The sequence below is a fragment of the Macrobrachium nipponense genome, chromosome 2 (assembly GCF_015104395.2).
Source record: "Macrobrachium nipponense isolate FS-2020 chromosome 2, ASM1510439v2, whole genome shotgun sequence".
NCBI lineage: Eukaryota > Metazoa > Arthropoda > Malacostraca > Decapoda > Palaemonidae > Macrobrachium > Macrobrachium nipponense.
This window is the reverse complement of record NC_087201.1, coordinates 118235178-118258706: the sequence shown is the minus strand read 5'-3', so window position 1 is coordinate 118258706 and position 23529 is coordinate 118235178. Positions and strand designations below refer to the sequence as shown.

General features: G+C 45.3%; 1 protein-coding gene across 1 annotated transcript in view; it reads right to left on the bottom strand.

Moving 5' to 3' along the window:
• LOC135220942 (probable RNA-binding protein CG14230) overlaps positions 1 to 23529 on the bottom strand; it is a 312424-nt gene that overhangs the window by 168478 nt on the left and 120417 nt on the right. Inside the window, exon 3 of the mRNA XM_064258596.1 lies at positions 9757 to 10265. Within this exon, the coding sequence (XP_064114666.1) occupies positions 9757 to 10265 (509 nt within the window). The remainder of the gene's footprint in view (positions 1 to 9756; positions 10266 to 23529) is intronic.

Below are 23529 nucleotides of genomic sequence, written 5' to 3'. Positions count from 1 at the left end.
TCTGATGTTCGTGGACGACATCAAGCTGTATGGTAAGACCATCAAGGAAATAGATACCCTAATCCAGACTGTAAGGATTGTATCTGGGGACATCAGGATGGAGTTTGGAATAGAAAAATGCGCCTTAGTCAACATACAAAAAGGCAAAGTACGAGAACTGAAGGGATAAAGCTACCAGATGGGAGCAACATCAAACACATAGATGAGACAGGATACAAATACCTGGGAATAATGGAAGGAGGGAATATAAAACACCAAGAGATGAAGGACGATCAGGATCAGAAAGAATATATGCAGAGACTCAAGACGATACTCAAGTCAAAACTCAACGCCGGAAATATGATAAAAGCCAGTAATCAGATACAGCGCAGGAATAGTCGAATGGACGAAGGCAGAACTCCGCAGCATAGATCAGAAAACCAGGAAACATATGACAATACACAAAGCAATACACCCAAGAGCAAATACGGACAGACTATACATAACACGAAAGGAAGGAGGGAGAGGACTACTAAGTATAGAGGACTGCGACAACATCGAGAACTGAGCACTGGGGCAATATCTGAAAACCAGTGAAGACGAGTGGCTAAAGAGTGCATGGGAAGAAGGACTAATAAAAGTAGACGAAGACCCAGAAATATACAGAGATAGGAGAAAGACAGACAGAACAGAGGACTGGCACAACAAACCAATGCACGGACAATACATGAGACAGACTAAAGAACTAGCCAGCGATGACAATTGGCAATGGCTACAGAGGGGAGAGCTAAAGAAGGAAACTGAAGGAATGATAACAGCGGCACAAGATCAGGCCCTAAGAACCAGATATGTTCAAAGAACGATAGACGGAAATAACATCTCTCCCATATGTAGGAAGTGCAATATGAAAAATGAAACCATAAACCACATAGCAAGTGAATGCCCGGCACTTTCACAGAACCAGTACAAAAAGAGGCATGATTCAGTGGCAAAAGCCCTCCACTGGAGCCTGTGCAAGAAACATCAGCTACCTTGCAGTAATAAGTGGTACGAACACCAACCTGAAGGAGTGATAGAAAACGATCAGGCAAAGATCCTCTGGGACTATGGTATCAGAACGGATAGGGTGATACGTGCAAACAGACCAGACTTGACATTGATTGACAAAGTCAAGAAGAAAGTATCACTCATTGATGTCGCAATACCATGGGACACCAGAGTTGAAGAGAAAGAGAGGGAAAAAATGGATAAGTATCAAGATCTGAAAATAGAAATAAGAAGGATATGGGATATGCCAGTGGAAATCGTACCCATAATCATAGGAGCACTAGGCACGATCCCAAGATCCCTGAAAAGGAACCTAGAAAAACTAGAGGCTGAAGTAGCTCCAGGACTCATGCAGAAAAGTGTGATCCTAGAAACGGCACACATAGTAAGAAAAGTGATGGACTCCTAAGGAGGCAGGATGCAACCCGGAGCCCCACACTATAAATACCACCCAGTCGAATTGGAGGACTGTGATAGAGCAAAAAAAAAAAAAAAAAAAAAAAAAAAAAAAAAAAAAAAAATAATAATAATAATAATAATACTGTTAAAAAGGATGGCAGAATTAAGCGAGTTGATTTTATATATTGTTTTTTTCTATTTTCCTTACAATTCGCTTCTCAGGCTCAGCGATGTTTTTGAGTAACTGGCCAATATTCATATTGGGAATTTTCAAAAATTATAAATGCGAATCTCCTTCTTGGGCGTGGCAGGAGATTCGCTTGGAGAAACGCATGGAGGTCATACCGACGTATTTGCAATAGACAACCCCCAAGGGCGTGGACAACACGAATACATCATCGACTGCCTTCGCCGCCTGGAGGAAAAAGATGCTGAGAAGAAGAACAGGACCATTACCAAGAAACTCGTCGCCCTCAACGGAGGTAAGATACGCCTCCCACAAGGACGTGACGAGTACATCAACCTCACAAGTCACGTCCCAACACCTGACGAAGACAAGATCCTGTGGATGGGCCTCAACTGCCACTTCATCACGCAGCCGAGGCCGATGGATAAACGCTTGGAAATTGAATATCTCCTCGACGGTATCCAGAAGCAAGAGGACCTTGGGAACTTGCGGACGACTGACGCCCTTCAGCCCCTTCTGCTTGCCGAGGCCCTCACCGACCGTGGAGACTACCGCAGTGGTATCATCAGCCGTGACCTGAGGGAAGCAGCAAAGCAGTTAAGGAAGCGTGAGGACGTCACAGTACGCAGGGCCGATAAAACTGCTGCTTTCGTCCTTATCCAGACTGAGGAATACCGCCGGAAGATTGAAGAAATCCTGGCGGACTCCACGAAATTCCGCAGAATCACCAAGAACCCCGTCGACGACATCAAGCGAGAGGCCAACCGGATTATTGAAACGGTCCAACGCCGACCTTCGAACGCCCTGCATTTGCCACCCATAACGGGTGACCATGACTTAGGCTACATCTATGGGAATGTTAAGACCCATAAACAAGGGAACCCCCTTCGCCCCATAATCAGCCAGATCCCTGCCCCTACGTACCTGTTGGCCAAGAAACTTAACACCATCTTAACCCCGTACGTCCCAGATAGGCACAGCCTGAAGTCGTCAGCCGAGTTCTTGGACGCCCTACAAGCAACGCCCCCCGGAGGATGCATCGCTTCGATGGATGTAGAGTCCCTGTTTACCAACGTCCCCGTTGACGAGACCATACAAATGATTTTGGACAGAGTTTACAGGGACCCCGACACTCCATCCTTAAACATCCCAGAGCATGCCCTTCGAGCCCTGCTGGAAATCTGCACTAAGAAGGCCCCTTTTGCTGATCACCGCAACTATATGTTCACCCAGATCGACGGCGTGGCAATGGGATCTCCCCTTGGGGTCCTTTTCGAATCGCCTTTCTATATGGGTACCGTCGAAGAGAGGGTCTTCCAGATTTCCAGGAAACCGAGGATGTACGTGCGCTACATCGATGACACCTTCGTCTGCGCCGACTCCCAGGATGAGATAGAGCAGCTGCGACATGCATTCCACGACCACAGCTGCCTCACGTTCACGATTGAACATTGCCAAGATCGCCGCCTCCCCTTCCTTGACGTCCTTGTCGAACAGCGAGATTCCGAATTCAGCACGAGGGTGTACACGAAGCCGACGAACCTGGGAATGTGCATGAACGGTGAGAGTGAGTGCCCTGAGAGGTATAAGCGCTCCACCATCAGCGCCTTCGTCAGGAGGGCCCTCTCACACTGCTCCTCCTGGAATGACACACACAGTGAGTTGGAGCGTGCCGCCCAGGTCCTCGTCGACAACGGACACCACCATCGTGCTGTTGATGAGTCAATAAGGAAAAGTATGGATGCCTGGTACCACCAGGAACCCCGCCCCGACGTTGCAGAGCCCATCAAGCTTTTCTACAAGGGGCACTTCCACCGGAGGTACAAGGAGGACGAACAAGCCCTCAAAAAGATCATCGAGGAAAACGTCAGCCCCGCCGACCCAGACAGAAATATTAAAATAATGATATATTATAAAACGAAGAAGACGAGCAGCCTGGTGATGAGAAACAACCCTTTGGCGTCCCTGCAGGATCCCTTGAAGAAGACGAGTGTGGTCTACCGTTACACTACACATGCCCCGTCCGAGGATGCCTCGGCAAATACGTCGGTATGACCTCCATGCGTTTCTCCAAGCGAATCTCCTGCCACGCCCAAGAAGGAGCCATATTCAACCACGCCAGGACTGCTCATAACAAACGGATAAAAAGAAATGATATTATCCCTAATATCATAATAATAGATCAGACAACAGATCCCCGACGTCTGCGCCTCCTAGAAGCCCTTCATATAGGTAAGGAGAAACCAAACTTAAATATAACTCAAGAAACGTTTCTCCTTCCCACCACCGCCCGGAGAGCAGCGAGCGACCCCCCGACAATGCCAGATAATCAGGAGCCCCCACAGGATGATACGATTCCTGCTACAGACGGAATTCCTGACGTTCATCCCCAGGCACACCACTGTGGCGCTCGCACAAGAGAATCCCCGAGATCTTCGAGGAGAGATCCACGGCTTCGCCCAAGACCGGCCCGACCAATGAGAATGCAACTCTAGGTCCGTGCCGCTATAAATACCGTTCCGCAAATTTTCTTGCTACATTCTCTTCAATCGACTCGTCCGAAGATGACCTACGAGAAGGTCGAAACGTCACGTAATACCAGCTATACCAGCACCAACACCAGCCCTTAATCCAAAGACGACCCTGGCCCGAACTGAACTATGCTTACGGAATAATACCGGCACTGACAACGACCCCTGCTTGACCTGGACCTGATATCCTGTCCTAATAAAAGATTCCTTCAGCATTTACAATTTTTGAAAATTCCCAATATGAATATTGGCCAGTTACTCAAAAACATCGCTGAGCCTGAGAAGCGAATTGTAAGGAAAATAGAAAAAACAATATATAAAATCAACTCGCTTAATTCTGCCATCCTTTTTAACAGAATTTGCCTAAAAGAGGGTCTTCTACCAAAATAATAATAATAATAATAATAATGTGCAAGAAACATCAGCTACCTTGCAGTAATAAGTGGTACGAGCACCAACCTGAGGGAGTGATAGAAAACGATCAGGCAAAGATCCTCTGGGACTATGGTATCAGAACGGATAGGGTGATACGTGCAAATAGACCAGACATGACGTTGATTGACAAAGTCAAGAAGAAAGTATCACTCATTGATGTCCCAATACCATGGGACACCAGAGTTGAAGAGAAAGAGAGGGAAAAAATGGATAAGTATCAAGATCTGAAAATAGAAATAAGAAGGATATGGGATATGCCAGTGGAAATCGTACCCATAATCATAGGAGCACTAGGCACAATCCCAAGATCCCTGAAAAGGAATCTAGAAAAACTAGACGCTGAAGTAGCTCCAGGACTCATGCAGAAGAGTATGATCCTAGAAACGGCACACATAGTAAGAACAGTGATGGACTCCTAAGGAGGCAGGATGCAACCCGGAACCCCACACTATAAATACCACCCAGTCGAATTGGAGGACTGTGATAGAGCAAAAAAAAAAATAATAATAATAATAATACACATCCTTCAGGTCCATCGAAAGCATGAAGTCGTTCTCCCTGATAGAGGTGAGCACAGAACATGCCGTCCCCATTGTGAACCGAGTCTGGCGAACGAATCATTTCAAGGGAGAGAGATCTATCACTGGTCTCCAGCCCCCTGTAGCCTTTTCCACCTGGAAAAGTCGGCTGTAGAACCCTGGTGACGAATCTCGTACGACTTCCACAGCTCCCTTGCTCAGCATTGATAGTACTTCTTCCTTGAGTGCCAGATCCTTGTCGGTGAGGGATGGCCTCAACTTGAAGGGCAGGAGATATCCCTCCTGAAGGATATCTACCATCCAGGTCTCGCCTCCATAGCGCTGCCATGTTTCCCAATGGCTCGCCAGGCACCTCTCCACTGATGGCAGCAGCTGAGTGGGAACACTATCCCTAGCGTTTCCCTCTTTTCTTCTTTTGCTTACCTTCATTCTGGCGAGAGAAGGGTTATTGAAAGGTGGGGTGTTGTTCCACTTTCGGAGCAAAGAAAGAAGGCTGGCTCTTTCCTCATGCCCCCTTCAAAGGAGGAGTCTTCTTGGGGGAGGAGGAAGAGCTAGCTTGGCTCGAGAGCCTAGCTGCAGTTGCACTAGACAGCCAGGATGTCTTAGCAACTGCCTGCTGGACAAGATAGTCGCTGTCTTCAGCTCTATGCTTGTCTACCGCAGCATCCACCATCTCTCCAGGGAAGAGAGAGGAGGAACCCAGCAACGGTCTGTTCCTTAGACCCAATGCCGACTCTGAGACTGCAGACCTGGCTATACGAGTTAGGACAGTGTCCCTCCTCCTAAGAACCAGGTTGGTCCACAGGTTTGCCATCTGGTGGGCCAGGTAGGAAAAAGCCCTACCTCCAGACTGACATAGTCTCCCAAAAGCCGAGTCTTCCCCAGTAACTATCGGTCCCGAAGAAACAGCAACTTCGGATACGGTGGGGGACCACATATTCAGCTAGGAGACAGCCTGGAAAGCTGCCATAGCGGTAGCTTCCAAGGCCGTTGCCTCATGCTCCACAAACCACAGGTTCACTGAAAGGTGCTGCTGCAGAGGCAAGCCGGGAATTAGCTGTACTAGCTCTGGATCAACCTGTTTGGTATGCAAAGGGTTTACCGAGGGCAAGTAGGATCGCCTCAGTCAAGGTAGAGGAGGGGGAAGCAGCTTGTCTGATCTGTTGGCCCTAAGTGAATTCTCTTGTCCCGAGACAAGATTATTCACCTGGTCCAACACTCCTTCAGACAAGGAAGACCAAGGTAACTCCACAGAAGCTCTGGGCTCCTTAGGACCCCAGAACGACTCCAACTGCGAAAGGCAGTCAGAGGGAGTTACCCTCGATCCTTCCCCTAGGTCACTGTCATGACGGATCAGCGCGATGACCTCTGCAAAAGACCTCTCAATCTCGCGAGTGACTGCATCCTGGGGAGAAGGACCATCAAGGCCCTCCAGGATGAGTCCCTCCCTTGATCCTCTTCCCTCAGAAGGAAGAGCCTCAACAGACCCCCAATGATCTCCTAAGAACGACTTGAGCGTACCAACCTCTCGGGTCCTAAAACCCTGCCGGGAACGTATGCTCTCATGGCCGAACCATGAGGAGAACACTCCCTACGGTTCCCCCTGGTCGCCTCACCCCTCCCGGAGTATCCCAAGGAAATTGAAGGGACAGGTGAAGAAGATCTGATGTTCCCCCTCGGTCTGCTAGCTGAACTAGCAGGTGAAATGGGCCGCAAACAATCACCAACCTGTGGTGATGAATGGCTTGCAGGTCTAGAAGAGTGTTCTCCCTGTGAAGTAACACTCCCCCGAGATCGGTAATGATGCTCTTGCACGTCAGGAGAAGGGCTGCATGAACGACGATTGGGCGAAGAATAACGTTCACCTGTGTGACAAGAGCGGGTACCATCCTCACGACGCATCACAGTCCCTAAAGAGGCCAAAACCTCTTGAGAAGACTGAACGAGGGACCTCCTACCGGTCTCCCAGCATGCAAGGTCCCGCGGGACCATCATGTCACCCCTGGGAAGTGAGCGATCATCAACCAGGTGTGCATCATCTGAGCGATTCACCCCTTCCCTCCGCACCATGCTCCAATAGTGATGGTGAGCAGACTCAGCGTCACCGACTCTAGCTGCGTGCTCATCTCGCAAACGAGAGCCCGAGATGGTCCCGGTTCTAAAGGCAGATCCTCTCGGACTAGGTGCAGAAGTACACACCAAAAAAAGTTAAGTATATCTTAGTTTTACCAGCCCACTGAGCTGATTAACAGCTCTCCTAGGGCTGGCCCAAAGGATTAAATATTTTTACATGACTAGGAACCAATTGGTTACCTAGCAACGGGACCTACAGCTTATTGTGGGATCCGAACCACATTGTATCGAGAAACGAATTTCCATCACCAGAAATAAATTCCTCTGGTTTCGCGTTGGCCGAGCTGAGAATCAAACTTCGGACCACAGGATTGGTAGCCAAGCACGAAACGCACTCGGCCAACATGAAACTAGAAGTACACACTGAAGCATGAACTTCTCAGTCCCCACCCTGCTTGCCCCTGGGGGCGATGAGGCGGTTCCCGTTCCCGAAGGAACAAGAGGACCAGTGGAAAGTCCACCTGTCTCACCAGAGTGGCAAGACAGACCCTTAGAAGTCCCAGATCGAGACTTCTTGGGGGGAGGGGGGGAATAGCCTTCTTCTTCCTCAGCGGAGGAGCCTCGGAAGAAGTGGAGGAGGCGACAACTGATGAAAATGAAGACAAAGACGACAAGGAAGACGACGACACCTTTTGCTTCTCCTTGGACTTCTTCACCAGCTTCCTCAGAGCAGCAGTCAGAGCCCCCATCCAGGTTGCCACAGAAGCGGCTGTTGAAGCTGCAGGCTCTAAGGCAGCCGGGACCGGGGGCGCTAACACCACAGCAGCACTCACACGGTCAGGGACTGGGGCAGCAACAGGCAGAAGATCCAGTGGGGATGGTCTCTGGGGCTGATGATCATAAGTAGCTGGGGGAGAGAGGACTGTGAAACCTGGAGGAGGAGGAGGCAGAAATGGATATGTTCTCAAGGTATGTGGCACCGACAACACGACCACTGATGGTGTTACTATGGTAACATGTTGGGTACACACTATGTGAGGTGGTACCACATAACCTAGTATCAACAGTCGCCATCGTCCCCGCACCTGCCCCATGTATCACAGAGTGCCAGGCAAGCCTGCTGCAAATCCCCTACTGCAGAGACAGACACACCTGAGGGAGTAAAAGTCTGGTTAGTGGGAGGAGGTCTTATTCGCCCAGAGGGAGAAGGATCCCCTCCGGAGCAAGCAGAAGCCCCTGAGTACAACTCAGAGTCAGCGTGCCTCCCCCACCCTTCTACACTCAACGAATCAAGCAAAGAAGCAGAAGGAGACATTTCCCCGAAGGGGAAACAGCAGGCTTACGCAGTGGGAGGAAGGAAGACAAAGGATTAGTCACTAACAGAGTCGTCGGGGGTGTGCAACCCTCTGACGAAGCCTTGGAAGACTTCCCCTGAGATCGTTTCCTCCCCTAATATCTCCTCCTCTGCTCTGTCGACCAAGAGATACAAGTCTCCCAAGGGTGATTTACCATCTACTGAACACTCACGTCCTTGGCATTTTGCGCAAAGGGCGTGAGGGTCTACCTCAATTTTGGACCTGAAGCCACCACACTTCTTGCCCCCCTCTCCAGGACAAATGCATTGTGAAAATGCGGGGGGAGAGAGAGAGAGAGAGAGAGAGAGAGAGAGAGAGAGAGAGAGAGTAGAGAGAGAGGAGAGATAGAGAGACGAGAGAGATAGAGCGAGAGAGAGAGAGAGAGAGAGAGAGAGAGAGAGATTGGGCTTATTTGATTCCTGGGTTTGCATAATTCAATAATTATTAAGCAAACAAAACACACAAACATTCAACAGCAAAACACAGAAAGACAAAGATGGGCACAGAGCAAGAGCACGTCTGCACACCACAACAGCCGAAAGCAAAGTGGAATGTTTATGTCCAGTCGGGCAAGACTCCCGACTATCGGACAAGCAGTTCCTACCTAACTACCTTGCTGTTATTCTTTTATGACCGATTTCCAGCCTACGCTAAAAGTAATTCCTTACGTAAAGGACCAAGGGTTTGTATTACGTACATGTAGGAACAAGCTAATATCAACATGCTCAGTATTAAAGGTTCACTACGGCTTCAACTTGTGCCATAGCTGCAGTGCTTTCTTTCCTTTGCTTTTCATCAATTCCCTTTAGTCTCTTCTTACTTAGAAGTTTAACTTGTTATACTTTAACTTGTTCAGTTTGCAGTTTGCATTCAAGAACAAATCCCTCAGCAAAGAACTACAAGGGGCTATAAATAGCAGTTAGACAAAATGATTCCATTTAATTAATTTATAATAATTATCATAATTATAAGGATGCCTTTTATTTTCCAGATACTGTATTATCTTTGGCCTTTCCCTGCCACTAGTCAATAATAATACATACTGTGAGCTATTTCAATATTCACTTCTTAATTTGGGAATGTACCCATAGAGTCAACACTAAGAGCACTGGGAAGTGTATGGAGTTGCAATACAATCCTATGGTAAGACTACTATTATATACCATTCCTGTTAGACAATATCATGCACATAGTAATCAAAACATCTTTACCTCATTATCAACAATATCATCTTTTTTCTTGCTTAATGCCTCTTCTAACTGTCTTCTCTCCTTATTACTTATCACGCAACCCTCATCTTCATCCGAGTCAGCCCAAACAGAACTAAATGTCTTAAAGCTAGCCATCATTTCCTCCTCTTTATAATTTTTATTTTTCCTAGGGGCTTTGCGCTTTGCAGGTGAGAGCTCATTGTCATTTTCATCAGGACTTTTGGACATTTTAAAGCTTTCATGTATGTTATTTGGATCCATGGCAAGGTTTCTTTGTTTCCTTTTTTCGTTGGGAAATACTTTATAATCTTTTTTGTTAGGTTCTTTTTTATTTCCTTGATGCCTTTCAAATTTCTTAACACTGTCATTGCGAGAGAAATTCTGAGCAATATGCTTGTGCCCCTGTCTTTCAGCTCGTTCTCTTTTCAGTCTGTCTAAAAAACTCTCCTTGGCAACTTCAACTCGTAGACTGGAACCCTGCCAAACACTCCCATTCAGGGTCTTTATACCTGCAGAAAAACAAAATTATCATATGTAATTACTCTAGATACAAATTCTAAAATAATATTTTTCACATATATAAAACAAGTTTCTAAAATTATTTTTGTCCCATATAAAAAAACAAATATTTTATTTTACCTATGCTTTACTAACAGGTAAGGTAAAAATTTTGTGAATCCTCCCATCGCATCTCAGTGCAGGGGCATTGCAAGTTAGTTTACAGTGCTCCTTTATTCCACAGTTGCATTGCTTTCTACATTTTACTTTTAATTACTTTCCTCTGATATCACTACGCACTTGTCGAAGGTTTTCCCCTTTTCTAGGTCCAATTTTACCCCTTCTTAAAAAACACACCCTTGAGGATGGACCTAGAGTCTAGAATTGTGAATCACTGCTCTAGGCAGGCTATGAGAAAAATAATGCTCTTGCATATCATCATCTCCATTCCGTGCCATGACCTTCATGTGAGTATTTCTTAATGTGGCAGGATCACAAGCTCATAAAACAAGCGGGCAAAATCCCCCCTCCCCACATAAACTTAACCAATATGGCAGCCAACCTCACCCTCAGCCACACTACACTATGGAATACACCTGTGTTGCGATTGCAGATGAAAAAGAGCCGTTTGAAATGCTTGTGATTGATTGTTTTGTTGCCAGAGACTGTGAGGGGGCATATGGGAATGATTGTGATAGTGGATCACATGAGTAAATTTGCCTATGCGGTTCCCATCAAAGATGAGAGGAGTGAAACTGTTGCGCGGATGGTCGGGCAAGTGACGTTGCCTGTGTGTGTGTGTAAGCCGGCGAAAATGTTGAGTGATAATGGGCCTGAGTTTGTGGGGTGGGAATTTGAAGAAATGTTGAAGGAATGGGGTATTGTCCATGTATATTCTACTCCGTACATGCCCACTGCAAATGGTTTGGTGGAAAGGACTGTTAGAATGATGACTAAGATTTTACAAATGATGAGTAAAGGCGACAATGATTGGGATATGTATGTAGGACGTGCAGTGTGGGTTATATAATGCCACACTGCAGAAGAGTATAGGTATGTCTCCTTGTAAGTATGTATTGAATTTTGAAAGGATTGTTAGGCTGCAGAGTGATCGGGATTTGTGGAAGAAAGCAAGAGAAAGGTTTGAAAGTTTTAAGATTGGAGATAAGGTGTTGAAAGAGGTGGTTGAGATGAGAATAAGGTAAGGGAGAAATTTGAGGGGCCTTTTGAGATTTCAGAAGTGGGACTGAGTGGACTGAGTTATGTGTTGAAGAAATTGCGAGTAGATGGGGGTGTGGATGAGGTTAGGGAACACCATAACCAGCTCCGTAAGTGGAGGGAAGTACCGCAGTACGTTCGGGAGAATGCGATGAGTGAGGGGTTGAAAGTGAATAAACATGCGCTGAGTGTCAGTGAACATGTGGGTCTGAGAGATCGGCAGTTAGTGTTGGTTGAGTATGGAAGAAAGCGGAAGAAGGTAAGGAAAGGGAATGAAAGGGAGAAACGTGAATTGCATGATAGAGGGGTTAGTGTTAGGGTAAAAATGGTGGATAAGGCGTGTAATATGGATGACTTTGAGGGAAGGTATGATACTTATAGTGTGTGTGTGGGTTTGAATTGTCAGTTATCAAGGTACCTTAACAAGCAAATCCCTTGAGCATGAGCCCATGTCGAGATGAGGGCAAAGACCCTTGTGAACACCTGAGGAGACATGGTCAACCCAAACCACAGGACCTTGAACTGATAATTCTGCTCTCCCAGAGTGAAGTGAAGAAACTTTCTGAACGAAGGGTGCAAGGGATCTGGAAGTAAGCATCCTTTAAGTCTATTGACAGCAAGAAGTCGTTATCCCTTATCACTGCCAACACTTTCTGAGGCGTCCCCATCTCTAACCTTGTCTTCCTCACAAAATGATTCAAGGTGGAAAGGTCCTTTACTGGTCTCCAGTCGCCTGTCGCTTTGGGTACCAGGAAAATCAGACTGTAAAACCCCGGAGAAGGACACTTTACTTCTATCGCACACATGTTCAGCATTTTTAACATTTCCTCCCGAAGAGCTACGAACTTCGGGGAGTTAGCTGTCAATCGTGACGGCCTATCCACCATTTTATCCTCTCATACGAGAGAAGCCGCCTGGGAATTTGAACGAATGCAGCTTGGTTGCCCCTACCCTGAGCCTCGCCACACACCCACCTATCCTAAGCATATGTCCGAATGAGAAGGGGTCTGTCCAAGAGGGGGGGGAGGGGGGAGAGAAGTTAAATGGTAGTAGATATCCCACCCACAGAACATTTACTACCCATTTCTCTGCTCCATAGCTTTGCCACTTGGCCCACTGGCCCACCAGGGATCCCCCTACCTGTGGCAACAGAGAGGGAGAGGAGCCCTCTCTATCAACAACCCCCTCTGCCCCTTCCCCTATAGCCCCTACCAGGCTTGTATGGGCAGGATTGAAAGGGATGTTGTTGTTTTTTTGAATTGGTCTGTGAGGGAGATTGAGAGACCCTCACAGAAGCAGAACTCTTAGTAGACTTAATAGGCGAAGATCTTCTCACCTGTCGCTGAGGAGGAGGAGGAGGAGGAGGAGGAGGGTATCGTGAACGCACCTGACTTAGAAATTGCCTGATGTACTAACCTGTCTTTAGTATTTGCCTGTCGCCAGTCGATCGTATCTTCTAATTCAGTCCTCAGAAACAGAAACTGCCAATCAAGGAGATCCCCATTCCTGAGAGCCGACAAAGACTCAAGAGTCCACTCAAGAGTCCACCGTGGACAGTGCTGCGTCTCTCCAGGCCATGAGGTGGTTGGCCCACAAGGTGGCACTAAGGTGTGCCAGGTATGAAATAGCCTTAGCACCGGACTGTAACAGTCAAGTGAGTGAGGAAAAAGTCACTATACATTCCTCAGTCTTAACCAAAGCAATCCTAGCTATCACGGTGGACCGCAAGTCCAGCCAGTAGACTGTCTGGAAGATGGAAGCTGCAGTAGTCTCCATAGCTAAGGACTCTTGTGACGAAAAGGAAGGACCTTCAGACCTAACCTGTTCCAGAGTTAGACCAGGCTTAAGACGGATCACGTCTGGGTTAAGGTAACGAGGCATCAAATGAACTACACTAGTAGAGTAGTACTTCCTAGGCTGCATGAGAGGAGGAGGCAGAAACTTGAATGATCTACTAGAAGGCTGAGCCAATCCGGTCTGACACCAAAGTGTTCACACATTGCAAGATGGACTGAGCGTGACCCAACAAGGAATGCTCAAACTAGAGTCCTGTCTAGCATCCAGCAAGACCTCTATAACCGTTGAACTTGTGCCACACTCAATTGATGAACTCACAAATGAGATCAACAACCTCTACGAAGGAAGAAAAAAACTCTTCAGTGTCTCCCTCTCCTCCTGCTCCCACACAGGTGACCGATGACATGAAGAAGACTTGGCAGTATCCTCCTCCTTCTGTAACAATACTGGTGACGCTTCCCTAGGAAGTCTAGCATTCTGGTCATTATTTGATGGAGTGTAAGCTCTAAAACTTGAACTGCTGAGACTGAAGGTTCTCGAACATCATCACGCAACATTTGTACACGGTTCCAGCTCGAACAGCATACAGGCTCATACATGATCACATAAAGGATCACGTACATGTACGTCAGGCAAAACATGTACACGTTCGCGGGAGGAATCACATACGTGAACATGTGACGAGTCATGTACACATCCATGAAAAATCAACCGAGCACGGTCCTGAGACAAGGAATGCTGTCGAAGAGAGTTACCTAAAGGAGATGGACTCCTAGGGTTATGGTCTCTCCCAGGAGAATGAGAAACATGTCCACAGGCCAGGGAAGCCTCACGCTCCCAACCAACAGCCTCAGTCTAGTCGAGCGAAGAATACTTGGTCGAAGCTTGAGCCACCTTCATATCTGCAACCTTCAACCTTTTAATTGGCACATTATCATCCTTACGCTGACGAACCGATACAGAAACAGATGAAGAGGTGTCACCTCCGATATCATCAGCACGTACATGTAGGGATGATTCACATCGGCTTACGGATGATATGGAAACTCTTATTGCTCTCAACACACACTGTCATGAACACGTATGTGAGAGGGAGAGACACGTCCATGAAGGGAAGACGATGATGCATTACTCACACGTATGGGAGATATAAGGCCATGTATCGAAGACGAGAATGCCTTCCTTCCACTAACTCCACTGCCAACCTCACAAATGTGAACGTGTAAGAAAGAAACATGACCTTGTGGGGCAGATGGCGAAGCACTTCTCTCACATGTCAGGCAGAAGGCGATGCACTCCTTTCACTCACAGATGACGAAACCACAAAGTCCTTGATCCTTCTACGTCTGACAAGATGGCGAGGTGGTGATGGAGGAGCAGGAGGAGTTAAACTCCTCTCTATAAGAGGTCTCTTACTAGCAGGATTCGGGGAAGAGACCCTCTGTTTACGACTCCTCTTCTTCATAGATACAGCAGAAATCCTCTCTCACAAAACAGAGTCCAGCCTCTTGAAGAGCGCTTTAACCAACACCTCAGGTGTCTCAGCGAGTGAAGATGATAATGTCATAACGGGAAGAGATGACGTCATAACTGGAGGATAAGACGGGACCCAGTGAGCATCAATGATGAAAAAGGGGCTCAGCAAGATGGCAGCACGAGAGCCAACGTAGAGGAGTCCTGGGGGAGGCGGGACTGCTATAGGGGCCGGTTGGGAGTAAATGCCTCCAAGAAATGCGACAACAGCCAATCCAACGGGGCCAAACCCGGTAGTCCAAGTGATGCCCAAACAGCCGCAATCTTGGATGACTCCGTACCTGAAACTAAAATCTAAGATGGTGTAGCCTCCTCCCTCTTGGGTAGAGAATAAGAACCTGAGGGAGAGGGGTCTACATTAAACATAACATCATCATCCTGTGGTACTCCCAATACTTCCATCGACAAATTGATGGAAGAAAAGGAAGGAGACAGGGGCACACTCACACTAGTCACAGGGAGAGCGATCGCGGGAGAGGGAGAAGTTGAATTGTCCAGCCGAGGAGAAGAAAAACCCTCAAAAGAAGGAAAAGTCAAAACTCTGCGATGTCCCTCTTCTTGTAAAACACTCTCCACTGCGACTTAGACCAGGATGACATTCCGGGTAAGGATTAGTAGTCGTACAATAATTAGCACAGCACCTACTTTATATCGTATGAAGATCTATGATAACAGCAGCCAGAAACCTTGAGCATGGAAATCCCCGAATGCCCGGGCACATGCATTGATGAGGCTGTGAAGGCTCGGTGGAATCCATAATAAGTAGAAACAATCACACACAAACACACTTAAAAGAAAGAAACATGGGCACAAAACTGGCTTGGAAGGAGAGCAACAGTGTAGTGTCTACTCTTCAAGGTGGTTAAAGAAAGACTTGACACATGTCATAGAGTGGGTGCGCAGTCTCTGACCAGATATCACCTCGTAGGCGCAGGATTGTTTTTAACCAGTTACCAGCTAGCGCTTGAAAAATATCCTATTGTTAAGACCAAAGGTTTGTTCTGCATATGAACAATTACTAAGCATTTGTCGCCCATGTTAGACTACACCTAACCATGTCGCTTCAAAATATGATTAAAAATAATACGTAGTATAGTTGGGAATGTCTTCTTTATATCATGAATAGTGGCTCTCTCGAAATCAACACTGATTGTGGTTGGGTTCAAGTTGCGGTCATTTAAAAAATAAAAAATAAACTCATAAGTTTGCTCACCCTTCTTGCTAGTAAGGCATTACACCATTGGTAGGGTTTTGTTATCTATAACAAGGGCATAAGTGGTATACAATTGCTTCCCCACAGAAGGTGAATCAAACGTCCCATCGCAATGCCACACTGAATATGCTGACGAACTAATGGTGTTGGAAATATATGCCAAAACGTTAAACAATATTGGTTAACCATTATTTAATGAGACAACTGCCAATTCAGCATACGTATAGGAAGAAATATGCTAAAGCATTAAACGATCTATCTTTGTTAACAACTTTAATGAGACAACCACCAATTTAACTAGCTTTATTGTACAAAGATAAACATAGCAGACAGAAGAAACAGAGAGAGGGGAAAGAACAGAAAATGAGAGGGAGGATGTAAAATGTTAATTACATTGTTTAACGTTATTTATTTACTGTCGTTGGCATTTTGTCCTGTTCTACGGATGTCTGCATTTTGTCCGTTGCTTTATAACTGTCAACATTTTGTCCATTGACATTTTGTCCGTCGACATATTGTCCGGCAACCCTCCAAGAGAGGTATGACCTTCCAAAATGAGGTCTCTGAGGAAGTATGCCAAGGCATTCTTCAACAGTGGGTATAAGAATTCTTAACCAAACACAAGGAAGCTGAAGTTTCACATATTCCCTGTTCTGTGAAGATAGTACTTGAGAGTTCTCACAGGAAATAACACTCTTGTTCACTTGGACTAAAATATCTGACAACCTCTTTATTATAAAAGAATGATGGCAAAGCTTGGAAACGGACTCATTCTTGGCTTGAAATCCTAGGGAAAACGTGCAGACAGCATTTCCTTGAGAGAAGCCTAATAGTTTCTTATCTTTATGTAGCATGAATCTCACTTACCCCTTTTTGCTGTAGCCAAATTCACCAGAAAAATGGGTAATTATAGTTAAATCTCTCAGAGAGATTGAATGCAAGGGTTTAAACCAAGGACTAGATAACTATTTGAGGACACATCAAGGTTCCACGGCACTGCTGCTACCTCTTTCTGTCTCATGGTATCAAACGATCTAATTAGATCTGACAAGTCCTGATTGGAAGATACACCCACTCCCCATGGCAGAAAACAGAACTTAACATGGCCCTATAGCCCTTGATCGCTAGACAGGCCCCTCACAGGCTCCTCTAAGTTTTCAAATATGTATAGCAGAAAATCTGCTATTTCAGCTACAGATGTTTGAGAAGATGACACTGTGCCATCTGCACCATTCTCAAAAGAAAGTCCACTTCACCTGATATACTTTGTCCGAGGACTGCCATCTGCAACTGGCAACAGCTTGCGAAGCTGACTTGAAGACCTTTTCTTACACAAGTTTCCTGATAGTGAGTATCCTGACAGGGCCATAGAGGACAACCCCAGATGGAACCAACGGAAATGGGGTTGTTTGAGAAGGCAGGCCTTTTGAGACAGAAGCCTTCCGAGAGGAGTTCGATCAGGTCTGGAAACCACACTTTTGTTGGCCAAAAAGGGGCTGCTAGAATCATGAACACATTCTGGTGACTTTGGAACTTGTTTAATACTTGCCTGACCATACTCAGAGATGGAAAGGCATAGAAGTGTTTGTCTGACCAGTCCTGAAGCATGACATCTGTTGCCAATGCTAACAGATCCAAGATTGGTGTTCCCCATAGTTTCCAGAGATCCAAGCAAACTTGAGAGTCTAGCGTTCATTCTGCAAGCAAGACTTGTTTCTGGTGGCTCAGCTCATACACCAGACGTTGAGTTTCCTTTGAATGAAGTGTGTGAGAAGGGTGGTCTGACTCCCAACTGCCCATGAAGATCTCTTGCTACCTCATAAAGGGAGAAAGTGTGTTCTCCTTGGGTCTTTATGGAAGAAAGGGTAGTCATGTTGTCCGAATGTGGTCACCACCTTGTTGTATACTTCCACCCTGAAGCACTGAAGACCTAGATGGACTGCTGTTAGTTCTTTGACATTTATTTGCCAATTCTCTTGTTATTGAGACCACTTCCCCAAGGCTTCCTTGTCTCCTAAAATCGTTCCCCAACCCAGATTCGACATGTCTCAGTAGAAGTCTAGGTCAACGTTCACAGGAAGGAGGAATTTCCCTTCTGAAATCCTGTTCTAGACTCAACCAACACCTAACTATCTTTATTTTGGGAGTCACAGGAACACAACCGAATCTGGGTACACCTTCCTGTCCCAGTTGATTCTTAAAATACAGCAGCGGTCTCATATAGTCTGCTCAGGTGAACAAACTGCTCTATTGATGATAATGTCCCTAGGAGACTTATCCAATTGTTAGCAGAATTCTAATTGAGGAGAAACTTGTTGACCATTTTCAAACAAGACAAGACTCCACTCTTTTTGGAGATAAAGAAACCCAAAAACTCTGAGACTACTATCATCCTCAAATATAGAATTTGTTGAGGAGTTAACGGAGACTTCTCTGCATTTATCATCAAGCCCAGTTCTTGGGCTAACAGAAGGGTTCTCTGAAGGTCCTCCAAACACTTTATCTTTTATTGGGCTCAAAGGAGCCAATGGTCATGATAGAGGGCGGGAACTTACCAAGTAAGCTGTCAATGTGATTGGTGACTTGGACAAGGGAGGCTTCTCTGTGAAGGGGATAATGTAGCCCTTCTTCAATACTTGGATGACCAAAGCTCCTACTCCCCTTCAACTCCACTCCTCCCAAAAGAGGTGAAGTCTCACTCCAACAGGGACGCCAAGGACAGCAAACTCATTTGCTTGACTTAATGGATGGCTTCTTGATTGGTCTTGAGGAGGATCGCAGATTGGAATGTCTGGGATTAGGCCTGGATCTTCCCCCTTGAAAGGACTGATGTTGCAAGGGAGAGAAAACCTTGGCACTGGAAGCAGAAGACTCCTTCAGGCAATTTGTCGATTATGCTAGCAAGTTGTGCATCAACTTTTTTCGCAGAGCTGAAAGAACCTCCTTAACCGTCTCTTGAGGGAAGATATGAGTTTTATTCAAAGGTGAGAATAAGAGTGTCGATTTCTGAGTTACTGCAACTCTCTTGGTAGCAAAAAAGCACGATAATTCTCGCTTCTTGAGAATCCCCAATGAGAAGAGAGATGTTAACTCGGTGGATCCATCTCTGACTGCATTATATGCTCTGGATAAGACACCCAACCAGTCTGCAACAAAGCCTTCAGGGAGGCAGGACAGTCTTCAATCTTTCTCACAAGTGCTCTCACTATCTAATTAAAAAGCTCATAAGCTCTCGCAACTTGAGTAAATTTCTAACCAGGTGGTCCAACTCCAGTGACAAAAACATAACTTTTGCCACAGCAAAAGCAGAACGTTGAGAAGCTTCTACCAAAATGGAGAAATTTCCCAGGAGGAGGCAGAGACTCCCAGGTGAGGAGCTTCCCCAGTGGCATAAAAGTGGTATCTATTCTTAAATAGCTTGGACGACGGAAAAGCTGGAGAACTTTCTTGAAAGACAAAGAAAGAACCAACTTCGGGAAACTGGAACTGTCACTTGGTTTCTTCCTCATTAGAAAGCTAGAAGCTGCAGAACTCGGAGGAGCAGGTTAAGAAAATCGGGAAAGTTGGCAAAAAAGTAGTGAATAAGGGACTTCACTAACACTTTTCACTGTACTGTCACTCATCAAATTATCAACAAAAGCTCTAAAGGATAGCCACCTCCCTCCCGGAAAGAACATTAGATCCCACAAGAGAGGGGGCTACATTAAAACATAATCTCATCCTGTGCAACTCCTGACGAATCGATAGAAGAAAAGAAAGATGGGTACTCCGAAGCAGGGAGAACGCTTCTGGAAGAGGTAGATGCTGAAACGTCCAAACGAGGAGGCAAAAAACTGAAAAACCTTCCCAAGAAGAACTAGTAGAAACTCTACTACGATGCTACCTCTTCTTGTAAAATGCCCTCCACTGCGACTTAGGCCAGGAATGACATCCCAGGCAAGGATTAGTAATTGTACAAAAATTAGAACAGCACCTATATCATGTTGTATGGGATTCTGTAATGGAAGGAGCCAAAAACCTGTAGCACAGGAAACCCTGAATGCCCGGGCACATGCTGATGAGGCCATGAAGAGTCAGGGGACTCCATGATAACAAATCACACACAAACACAGTGAAAAGAAATCAAACAAAGCAACCAGCTTGGAAGGAGAGCAAAAGCGACTGCTCTCCAAGGCGGTCAAAGAAAGACTAGTGCGTCACAAAGTTCCAAGCCCAGTCAGTGACCAGCATCCACCTAGTACGTATATGCATGAGTTGCCAGATGCCACAGATTCCTTGCTTTACAATCTCTGATTGGTTTTAATCAGTTTCCAGCTGGTGCTAGAACTTATCCTATTGTTAAGACCGAAGGTTTGTTCCGCGTATGAAAAAACAATAATTTGTCAAAAATTGTATTTTTCCTAACTATACAAACCTGAGGTCCTTTAACAATAGGAATATACTTTCGGCATAGCTGGAATTACGCCCGTTGAATCATGAACAAGGTGGTTAGGCAGTAATTACCATGGGGCAGGCTAGCCTGCCCCAGATGTAAACACTCCACTATGCCTTTCGGCCCAGGTTCAGATTGAGGGGTGGCATGAGGTGGGCATATTTGTTAAAGGACCTCAGGTTTGTATAGTTAGGAAAAATACAATTTTTGACAAATTGTTATTTGTTCCAATGCGTAATACAAACCTCTCAGTCCTTTAACAATAGGAAGACTCACTGATTGGTGGGAGGAATCTGAGTGAGCCTCTAGAACTGACTGGAGTTCTGCCCACCTAGGCTACTCCTCCTGGTCGTAAGAGCGAGGAGGAGTGCCCTGCTGCCTCTGACAACTTGATCGGAGTATAGGAACTGCGTGATCAAAAGTCAGACTTCTAGGCCTTTTCGAAATGAGTGAGGGATCGTGACTCATCCGAAAAAGGGGTGTGAAGAATACTATTGGCGTCGGAGACATTAATGCAAAGTTCTGGGAAGGGTTTGCATTATTGTCAGTCTCCTTCCTCCCCTTGTTAGAGGAAGGAGCGGGATTGCTTCTATGATTCTGATAAGAAACATAAAAAGGATGCTTATGTATAGGCTTACCGCATCAATCGTCCAACCAGCCAGTGTGAGTCCTATCTTCAACCCGACGGATGAGGAATGGAGAGACGAGGTGTGGAAGGGGAGAGCCAGTCACTCTCGTATCCTTCTTACCTCTACAACTGCACACCATGGACGAGATGCAACTTGTCCTGTTAAGGACCTGGGTAAGCAAACACATCTTGCAAGCATCCACCACTGGTCCAGGGAAATGAGGTTCCAAGGACCTGTGGGCAGTCCCGGAGGGAAAGAAGGATATGGTCGCGATGACCTATCCATCTTCCCGTCCGACATATTCTTCAGAGTGATGTCCAGTACCCACACTGGTCTATCCGTCTGCAGCGAAGTGTCTCGCGGTCTCGTATCCCCACTGCAGCAAAGTGTCTCGCAGTCTCGTATCCCACTGCAGCGAAGTCTCTCGTGGTTTCGTAGGTCGTACCCCACTGCGGTGAAGTCTCTTCGTCTCCACAGTGGATAAAGACACCGACACTACATGTAGGGTGTCGATGCTTATGGGTACCGGAACACGCTAGTAGGACGAAGTAATAATTTATCTGGAACAACCGATACAAAGTCCACAGCGTAGCTCGTGACGGTCTTAGACGCTTCAACAGCTGCCGACTGACTGTGTGAGGCTGTGTGAGGCAAGCTGTCCAAGCAACCGAGGCGTAGTCACGTGACCCTCGCCTTTTGAATGGTTATGCCGAGAAACCATACAAATCGTCTATCTGTTGCCACCAATGCCGGAAGGCGAGATGATGATTCTCTCAAGGCATGTGCCCAACAGGCGAAAGTCAATTGCCTTCTAGAGACCGAGGTCCCTGATGACAAGACAGAAGTTCTCATACTAGTTGAATCTCAACTAAGGAGAAACAACACTATGTGCCGTTGAAGACTAAGGTGGTAGGTGAATGCAGACCTACGTCTTCACAGCCGAATCGTGAGTAGTAACTCTCAAGATTCTGAGCTTATTAACCCTTAAACGCCGAAGCGGTAAAAAAAAAAATGTCTCCCGTGTGCCGGAGGTGTTTCAGAGTGAGCGCGGAAGCGGAAAAAATATTTTTTTCAAAAAATCACAGCGCGCTTAGTTTTCAAGATTAAGAGTTCATTTTTGGCTCCTTTTTTTGTCATTGGCTGAAGTTTAGTATGCAACCATCAGAAATGAAAAAAATTATCATTATCATATATAAATAATGCAATATATGATAGCACAAAAACGAAATTTCATGTATAATTGTACTCAAATCGCGCTGTGCGCAAAACGGTTAAAGGTAACTAGTTACTTTTTCTTTCGTTGTAATGTACACTAAATTGCAATCGTTTTGGTATGTAACACATTGTAAAACGACAAGAGCAACACAGAGAAAATATTATCACAAAATAATGCATGAATTCATAACACGCAGACGTAAACAAATATTTTTTTCAAAAATTCACCATAAATCTAAATATTGTCCTAGAGACTTCCAATTTCTTTCAAAATGAAGACAAATGATTGAATATCACTATACTGTAAGAATATTAGCTTACAAATGCAGTTTTCGACCATATCTGACGAGTTAAAGTTGACAGAGTCAAATTTTTTTATATATATTTTTTTTATATGCAATTATTTCGGAAATAAGAAAAGCTACAACCTTCAAATATTTTTCGTTTTATTCTACATGAAATTGCGGACATTTTCACATATAAAACTCTATAAAATGCCTAATATGAAATGGAGCAAATATTCCGAGAATGGGACGTACGCATTTCGGAGATTTGTGGCGGAGAATCCGCGCGTGGAGGGAAGGAAAGTTTTTTTTTTTAAATTCACCATAAATCTAAATATTGTGCTAGAGACTTCGAATTTGTTTCAAGATGAAAGTAAATGACTGAATATTACTAGACTGTAAGAGTTTTAGCTTACAACTGCGTTTTTCGACCATTTCGGTAGAGTCAAAGTTGACCGCACGTGGTTTTTTTTTCTATTTATCGTGATTTATATGCAAATATTTCAAAAATGAGAAAAGCTACAACCTTCAATTATTTTTAGTTGTATTCTACATGAAATTGCACACATTTTCATATATAAAACTTTATGTAACGGCTAATTTAAAATGGTGCAAACATTACCACAATCGCACGTATGATTTTTTCGGAAGTTACTGCGCAGACGTAAAGAAAATGTTATTTTTTTAATAAATTCACCATAAATCAAAATATTGTGCAAGAGAATTCCAATTTGTTGCAAAATGAAAGTAAATGCTTGAATATTACTAGAATATAAGCGTTTTAGCTTACAATTGTGTTTTTCTACCATTTCGGTAGAGTCAAAGTTGACCGAAGGTTGAAAATTTGTCATTTATCATTTTTTATATGAAAACATTTCAAAATTGATAAAAGCTACAACCATGGGTTGTTTTTAGTTGTATTGTGCATGGAATTGCGCACATTTTCATATATAA